At 37.8% G+C, this 9,132-nt stretch overlaps 1 protein-coding gene across 1 annotated transcript; it reads left to right on the forward strand.

Annotated features, from left to right (window-relative positions):
- Nucleotides 1-16: 16 nt before the first annotated feature.
- On the forward strand, nucleotides 17-3,443 carry PPDPFL (pancreatic progenitor cell differentiation and proliferation factor like). The gene is made up of 5 exons (XM_085052811.1): nucleotides 17-146; nucleotides 235-331; nucleotides 1,278-1,367; nucleotides 1,452-1,551; nucleotides 1,985-3,443. Exons 2-5 carry the CDS (start codon nucleotides 277-279, stop codon nucleotides 1,995-1,997), a joined length of 258 nt encoding a protein of 85 aa, XP_084908937.1. The 5' UTR covers nucleotides 17-146; nucleotides 235-276; the 3' UTR covers nucleotides 1,998-3,443.
- Nucleotides 3,444-9,132: the final 5,689 nt, after the last annotated feature.

Consider the following 9,132-nt stretch of genomic DNA (forward strand, 5'->3'; position numbering starts at 1 on the left):
CCGCCTGTCCCGCCTGTGCCACCGCCCCCGGGCGGGGACAGCCGCCCGCCGCGTCCCATAAAGGACGGCCCGGGGACCGGCGGTGCTCGCTGCGGAGCAAGGTGTGATTTCTGCCTGTCGCCGGCCGCTTCCCCTGGGACACTCAGGTGAGCCGCAGGGACGGGCAGGAGCAGCTCTCCTCCCGCCGGGCGCATCCTTTCCTTTCCCCGGCACAGCGCATCCTTTCTCCCGCAGGTTCCTCCCGGAGAGACGCGGACTCCCCGTTGTGTCGCTGCCATGGCCTCTGTCCCCTCCGCCGGCTGCCTCCTGGCCAAGAACCAGTACTACAGAAGTGAGTGCTCGGGGGCCGCGAGCAGCGTGCTGTCCCCAAACACGGCCCAGCCCTGGTCTCCCCTCTTCCCCTCTCTGCCTGGGGAGTGTCTCCGGAGGAGGCAGGCTGAGCCCCCCGAGCCTCTCCCGAGACAGTGGCCGGGTTGTTGGCACTCAGGGAAAGTGTCAGAAGGTGTTTCAGGTGGTCTGGATGAGCTGGAGGCAAGGAGTTGTCTTTGCCCAATAGTTTTTAATTTCTTGGAGAGTTTTTAATATCAAGGAACTGAAGTTCTAATGAGCATCTGCTTATGGTTATTCATCTACCTTTCTTTTTTTTAAAAATTGCTCTATTAAGAATTGTTTATTAGGATTATTCTATACATACATATTTAACTGAAAAACACGATGTAGAATAAGTGCTAGCCTAGCACATTGTTTCTACCTGTACTTCCTATTTACTTTCCATGTTTAGACATAGTACAAAATCAATTCACATTCTTGCTTTTAAATATGTGAGATAATCATTGCTTTGAGAGCACATGTGGTGTATTAGGATTCCTAGGTCCAGGATGGACACTTGTGCAAGTGTAGTATTTAGTTGAGTCAGAAGGAAAATATAGCAATTGGGTTATTGTGGACTTGAATGTTCAAGCATGTACTTGCTAATCTTGATAGCAGTATGCCATGATCTTAAGCTCTGTTACTGACTTCAGTGAAAGTTATGCAGACAGATCTCAGTATGCTTTTGAGGGAAGAGCAAGTAGAGTGAGAGAGAAACTGATATAAAAGTTCTTATAAAAATGACTGTAGTAGAACAGTGTATATGATCTAGAAGTTATGCTCTGTAGCTCAGTGAACTTGTTTCTACCGAGGTAGCAGCATGTCTGAAAAACTCCTGACATATAAATAGTGTACTCTCTCAAAGCATTTTTTTTTTCATTAAGTGTGTCTCTGTTTTCCACAAACAGCAAGACTGAACTCGGAATCCAGTGTTTCTTCCAGCTCCTCCTGCTGTTCAGATGCTGTGAACATCACAGACCAGGACAAAGCATTGCATGGTATTGTTCCTTTCTTTGAAATGGTTTTCGGTTTTTCCTGTTATTCAGCCAGTGTCTAATGCTGTGGGCTTTTCTCCTTTGCAGGGTTACCTGAGTTAATTGACAAATATTGGTGGATAAAAAGCTTCTTCCACAGTGAACCCTCTCCGCCAACAGTTGGCAGAAAAACACTCTCAGCAAGCAGGTGAGTCCTGTTTTTATAACGGTGGCGATAATTTACTTGCTTCATTCTCCTTTTGGTAAAAGTGTTAGTAAACAAGTCATAATCAGCTAAAACCATCTGGTGGGGTGCAATGCTGTTTTGATGGCCTAAAGTAAAATATACATCAAGTGTAAGGCTATAGAACCGTCTCATGTTTTCATTTTAATAAATGAACTCATATTCTACTTCACATTATGCAGGTGTTAGTGCCTATTACTGTTTCACATTTATGGTGATGTTTGTTTAATAATTTACTTATAGAACTTGCACACCCATTTATACAGTTTGGCCAGTTTACATTATGTTAAAAAGCTGATGTGAATTCATTCAAAAATACTTTAGTAGGCGATACATATCTTTAAGGGAAATAAAATGAAAATTCTACTTATAACCTTTCTTGTATATCTTTCTGCAGTACCAACAGTTGAAAAGGACAGCATGATGGCTTTTCTGACTGAGATGCTACATACAGACTTGTTTTTCTGAGAGGCTTGGGATCTTCCTAACGTCTGGGTTCAGCTGCAAGAAGAAAACAAAACCTTTAGGAGAGTGGAAAAGTGTATTTTCAAAATATTTGTCAGTAGCTAAAATGATACTGCTTAATGGACATATCTATGGCCCACCATGTTCTTTCCAGATTTTTCATAATTTGAAATGTCTCTCTAATGGAAGTTTGCAGGATTAAATATCCTGATGACTTGAATAATTAGAGTAAAAATAAGATGTCGTAGGTTTAGGAGGAAGATGTGTATTGAATGACTTTTCAATAATAAATTCAGTTAAGTTGCTGTTAAGACACCAGCTCTATAGGCAGTCACACTGATGTAAACAAGATTCAGATCTATAATCCAGAGTAGGACTGCTGTGTGGCACATGTCTTTTATCAAATATTTGTGTACCAGCTACAGGGTATAAGTTTAGAAGAAAGCTTGTCAATAGCTTTGCTTTTAGAAAGCCCAGTTATATGAAGAAACAATAATCAGTTTGGTTTCTTTGATCAAGCAGGGTGCATAGATCTCAACTTCAAATACCCAGGTACAACTTTGATTCTTACCTATGCATGCTGGTATTTGAAGACAGAATAGAGGAGATGCCCAAGAAACAAGTAATCCTAATGGACACTGACCTCTTCCAAGGAGAAGAGTGACTTTAATCAGAGTTGATACTGCTAGATCTTTTTAGATTTCTTCTGCCTGCTTTGTTGTGGTTTAAAGAGCTACTTGTTCCTAAGTGACTAATTCTATGAGTATTCTGCTGTCTGTCAGATTAGTTATGGGCTAGATCTGGCAAAGGATTCCACTCAAAGTAATCACATTAATGTTGTTATCCAAGTGTACCTTTGTCATGCTCTTGAAAGGTACTATAACTCTGCAATGCTGAAGACTAAATGAGCCTAATTAGTAGATGGGTTGTTTATTCTACTGGGTATTACAGAAATGCATCAGAGTTTATGGAAAATAACAACTATTTGGCTGGATGATAACACTTGTGAGAATTATCTATGCAACTTTTTGATGTACCATCATTAAACCTGCCAGATGTTAGTCCATCACTGGAATGAACAAGAACAAACGTTAATGCAGCCAACATATTTTTATTATAGGTTGATGGTTGTCATGGTTATGCATAACTCCAAGTGTATCAAGTGGCTACTTCAGGAAGCTTGCAGTCTTGGTGGAGACAATAAATGCATGGCAGATGACAACAGAAAAGAGCACAATTCTGAAAACATTATTTCAAGGGCCTTTAAATTGGCATATGTGCCTTACTTTACTGCTATTGTATAGTTTCATCTTTGTCCTTTCTCTAAGTGTACAGAATGACTTTTTTATACTAAGATTTTTTTTTATTAATAAAGATTTAATCATGATTTATTTTTGGCTTCCAAAACCAAACTGGTATTCCATGTTGCCTGTGGTGCAGTTGGTGCAGGGGTGTGGGTTTTCTTTTTTTGAATATGTATTTATTTTTCTTTTCTTTTTTAGCGTGAAGTATTTGAAATTTTTAAAATCCCCTCAGAAGTCTATGTTGTGTGTGTATCACATTCTTCCTTTAGTCACCTCAAAGTCTGATATGGGGTGGAAAATTAGTATAAGCTAGAAAAAGCACCCAACACCTTTTTTTACAGGAAAGTGATTGTGTCTCTTTGAAGATGCTTGAAATCACAGAAGAAAGAGATGTAGCCCTATTATTATTATACATGAGAAATACCAGATTCAGGTACAACTGTGGAAAAGAAGTGACAAGTGTCCATCTTACTCATTGAGCTTAAACTGCTTGTGTCCTTATAGAGCCAAAAAGTGGGGTGCAGAACAAGCTTGAAGAGCTGATAAGCTGTTAAGACCCACCAAAAAATCCACCCCAAACCAAGACACATTTTTCAGGGAGTGAAGAGGGGAGGAAGGCTGCATGTCATTTCCCTTCATCTGCTTAGGCTTTATGAATGACTTGTTTTTGTAATGACATCAACATGATAGAAAACCTCTGCTCTAGAAAGGTGTCCTCATGTCATCCACATCCTTTTACTGTGATCAGCTCAGCATTTGGGCAGCACCCCTGCCAACTCATAGTAATTCGTGCCAGTTCTTCAAAGTCTGCAATGAATCAGCTCCATTAATTAATATCCAATGTTGTTATAACAAACTCCTGGGATTATATGGGTAAATGGAACATGAAAGTGCTTGCAAACAAAGGGCTGCATTTTGTTACAAATCAGTAATAGGGAAATGTTAGTTTTCTTGATTTAAATGCCAATACTGTGCACCTTTGAGAGGAAGGGAACCCAAAATTTAATTGATTTAAAGAGAAGCTGAGACAAATAGGAATGGGAAACCATAATGTATAGTTTAAATGCAGCTTAGAGTAAGGAGAACAGGAAAACAGTATGATTTCAAATGCCAGTCTGGGAAAGACAGGCACAAATGTTTAATCAATGATTAATTGTAATAGAAAAAAATGCTTTTTTTGCTGTTATAAGGTCTATGGGCAGACATCCATTTTAAGTTAATCTGTATCTTGTTGTCCATCTGGAAAAAAGTAAGTATCTGAAACAAGAATTGTGCAAGCATGTAAGTACCAAGTTAGATCCAACTATCATAACCAAATTAAAGATGGAGAATTATTTTCTTTACCTCAAGCACACACACAACAGTGATACTTAATAATTGACTTCCATTTCTTTCCTAAAAGGAAGCTTAAGTCATAGTGTCCTAGTCCTAGTAGTTCTCTGTTTCAGGAGTGAAAATTGAAGAAAATTCTTCTACCATTTGTTTTGGTTCAAGAAGGATGAAACCTGCCTGTTCTGCACGTTTAGAGAGAGAAATTAGTAACAATGAAGTAAATTTTTTCCTCAATTGCTGTGGTGTGGGGAGAAATACCGTAGAGATACATTTCTTTCCTAGAGTTTTCTAGCCTGTGGTTGAGGTAAGCAATACTGCATATTTTGGATGGACAATAGCGAAGATTAACTCTAAAGACTGTAACTATTGCAGTGAAATGGGATTTTTTTTTCTTTTGTATACTAGATTTTTCTGCAGAAGCAAGAATGATAAATGGACCCAGGTAAATGCAGAGGTTTTCAATATAAGAATGAAGAGCAAATGTAATAGCAAATCAAACTAATTTTGAGCTGTTAGGAGTAAATAATATCCTTGTAATTTTTTTGTTAGGTCACTTCTCTTTGTGATGTGACAACATTCTGATACTTTAAGATACTTGCAAATCCCTCTTTATTTTTTTCATGATCCTAACTAATAGTGCATGAGTTCTTGAAAGCAGACTCTCTCTTATTGTCACTTCTCAACTCTTGTATGAAGGAAAACCCAAGCAGGGTTTACTCAGACATTTCTACCAGGATTAATATTGTTTGCAAAACATTTCTCGGGTTATTGCACTTACAGCTGGTGACTGAAAATTTTGACCATGACCATGTTCCATACCCTGGCTGACTCTTCATTGATGGAGATACTCTGTCAGATTTCTTTTGTCATGCACTCTGTCATATGCCGTTTTAAGCTGTTCTGGCAGTAGCAGATGTGAAATATACTGTTTGTAATAACTGGAAGATAGGTTTTTGTAATAGAAAGAGACTATCACTACTAAGGATGAGAATCAGATCAGTGTTTTGGGAGGAAGTTGTGAAAAAGAATATTTTTTCCTTTTTTCCACTTCCATCCCTCTCAGAAACTGTGCGAAAGGAAATTGCTGTTTCCCAGCCTTATGACAAAAGAGAACATTCAGCTCCCACTTACAGTACTTGATGGTATGTTCAGAGACACACTATTGACTTTTTCTCAAAAATAAAATTTTAAAAGTGCTTGTAGTCAAAATGACAGAACATGATCTGGACAGAGATACAATGTTAGAGCAGCTTATAAAAGGAGTGAAAAAGGGCTTGTACACTCAAAAGGTTGTTTTTCTCAGCTATGTCAACCATGGCATCTCTTTCAAACACAACCATCTTTGGCATCAACAAAATTAATCTTCACTTATACCTGTAATGCAGATGTCATAATCTACATGTTTATTTGAGGTAACATCACTGAGTGCAAGATAAAACTGTTTTGTCAGTTTGTAGAGGAGAACCAACATACAGCTTGATGTCAGTCACCCTGTGGGGAACATCTCCTGGAGAGACTGAAGCCTAGATGTCCAGGAGAAATGCAGCAATACTGGAAAGAGCTTCTAAAAAAAGATATTCAGATTTTGTTTCCCTTTCATTTTGTTTTATTTTGTTTTCTGTTTCTGTTGCTTGTGTTGTTTGTTGTTTTGGTTTTTTGCAACAAGTGAAAAATTATTTCATCCTGACCTTGAAGTAGTCAGGGATGGAGAGTCTGTAAAAAACCCTAAAAGTAAAGTAAAGTAAAATTTTCAAAGGATGATCACCTTCACCTCTAAAGATCTTCCCCACTGGTGCCAATTTCAATTTCTCTGTGAACAGCAGTTCATGGGTTAGTCAGGAATGCATGACCTAAATAACAAGCAAAGTTTTAAAGTGCTGATCCCACCTCCTCTTCAAGGATCTTTCCAAAGAGGTTGCATCATTTTGTTTAATATACAGCTACACTGGCTTCAAGAAGTAGTTCAGCACAGTAGGAGTGGATCAATAGATGGAAGCAGCTGGAGATGTACTTTTTGTTTCTGTGAGTCAAAGCCAGGCTGCCAGAGTGTTTTGAACTCTGTAGTTTGCAGACTATTGCTAAGTGAGGCAAATGAGAAGGAAAAAGGTGATGGTGCAGTATTGACATGGCACCAAAACATTGGCCAGTTTAAAGTCTTGGATCCTGAACGGCCACTCAATTCACTTTTAAATGGAATTTAATGAATAGATTCCTTAATATCTCAAAAATAATGTGTTTAAAGAGTTCTACTCATTGCACCTAACTATTTGCAATAACAAAAGAATTCAAAATTTTAAAATTTAATTTAAAAATTATTTTCAATCCTCTTTGATAAAATTTATTGTGCAATTTTTTGGTTTTAATTCCATTATCACATTATATAGAGAGTAGCTTCTTCATCTTGAAAAAAAAGCCACTTTACAGTTTGAAAAAAAAATTGGAACCTATGACAGGTTCTTACAATAAACCTAGTTTGGATATCATATATCTTTCTAAAAACCTATAAAAGTCACATTTCACTGTTTCATAGTAGTGCAGAAGTGAAAGGATAATACTAGGGGTAAAACACACCATGAAATAAGTTCATTTAAATGGGTATTTTCCCAACATATTTTAGCCAAGTTAATTTAATGCTGTCATGACTCCAGCTCTGACTCACTCCACACATAAGTTCAGATGAAATCTGGAATCACCACAGAATCTCACTGACAGGATGTGTTAGTGGCTAAACAATTTCTCCATGGCAGTAGCAGATTGAGTGGAGTATTGAATGTGAAAGACAAGGTAACTGTATGTTGTATGTAGTAATACCTTCACATTCTGTCACAATAAAATGCCTGCCTGCAAAGTACACAATCAATTAGGGTGAAAAGCAAAACAAAACACTGCACAAAAAAAATCATCCTTCTTCACATTTTGTGCTTTCCAGAAACATATTTTTGTTGATGAAGAATCAATCCCTTTATATTTGTTTCTGATGTCATTGCAAAAGACTGACAAACTGAAATTTATTTTGCAAATAGATTGTTATTCCACTGCTAGTTTTACTTGTTTTATATTTTTTTTAGTGGGGAAATTATTTCTCCATGTGTCTGTCTCTGTACTGTGAATGTAACTGGTTTGTTGTCTGGGGGGGCCACCTTTGTAGTATAAACACTTTTCTAAACACCTAAATGCCACTAAAATAGAGCTCCAGTAACTAAATGGTTCAGCTCAGTACTTCTGAGATAAATGTGCATAGGCTGTAACTCTCTCATGTTAGGACTCACTTTTATTCTGCATTTTTACAACATAGCATTGGATATTAATCTTGAAAGGCATCAACTGCTAGGCATTATAAAATTATGTAAGGCCTTTATGACTAATTCTGAAAATGGATGTCCCTTCTCTTTGGACACTAAAGCATCTGCAGCATTTGAAAATACACAGAAATCAAAACAAATAACAAATAAATGTAAACTCATTGATGGTGGACTTGAAGTAAAAACCCCTAAATAATAAAAAAGGATCACAAGGTGGATGGTTGTGATAGTCATTCACACCCACCTAAAACCCTAATTATATGTAAGGATCATTATGGCTCAAAGGCTCACGGAGTTTAAGTTGATAACAATGCTCATTCACTCTCTCTCCTCTCCCCTTGTTCTCTGCACTAATAGAAAAAAAAAAAGCATTACAAGAACAAGAATAATTTTCTCACCTACACAGGTATAGAAAAATGAGATAGAAAGGACAGCCAGGGCAGATAGCAGTCCTTTTTATCGTGGAATGAATCAATCTATCTCTAGGAAATATATCTTTCCATCTCTGGTTAAGGAAAAAAGCAAAAAAAAAGCAAACAAAAACCCAAAACAAAACGAACTGAACAAAAAAACCCCACACAAAACCAAACCAAAACGACACAACAAGAACAACAACAACAAAACCACAAAAACCAACCAAACAAAAACATATCCCCCAAAAAACAAACAAACCAAAACAAGGCAATATACCTAAAACCAAAAGTGTTTTGTTGTGGCCAAGAAATAATCTAGGCCATATCAAAAGCTCAGAAAGAGCAGGCACTTGTATCATTTATCCTGAGCCAACTCTGAAGAAGGAAAATGGATTGAAAGAAACCACAGTGTGGCTGTAAAACAGAGGGCAGGACTGCAGAACAATCTTTTACCTCAATAAAACCTTGACTTTCAGGCTGAAAAATAGCATCCCTGAAATATGTTGAGAGGATATGTTCCTGCGATGACTAGCGGGAATTTTGTTTAAGACCTCTTTTATGGGCTAATCTTCTCAGAAATTGCTTCTCTTGTTGGAATGTTGTTCTGTCCCTCCCTCACCCCTGCCCCCCCAGTTTTAGGCACACGTTACATTGAAGTGGATGAAGTCTTTATGGGGCACATGATGATGGGCTGTAGCCAAGAAAATCTCCTTGAGACACACTCCACAT

The sequence above is a fragment of the Lichenostomus cassidix genome, chromosome 2 (assembly GCF_008360975.1).
Source record: "Lichenostomus cassidix isolate B80296 chromosome 2, HeHo_3.0, whole genome shotgun sequence".
Taxonomy (NCBI): domain Eukaryota; kingdom Metazoa; phylum Chordata; class Aves; order Passeriformes; family Meliphagidae; genus Lichenostomus; species Lichenostomus cassidix.

Bases quoted from the DNA above. Each gene is read 5' to 3' on its own strand.
- PPDPFL (XM_085052811.1), top strand. From the start codon at position 277: ATGGCCTCTGTCCCCTCCGCCGGCTGCCTCCTGGCCAAGAACCAGTAC. The intron at 332-1,277 runs GTGAGTGCTCGG...TTCCACAAACAG, and splicing joins CAAGAACCAGTACTACAGAA to CAAGACTGAACTCGGAATCC. The intron at 1,368-1,451 runs GTATTGTTCCTT...TCTCCTTTGCAG, and splicing joins CCAGGACAAAGCATTGCATG to GGTTACCTGAGTTAATTGAC.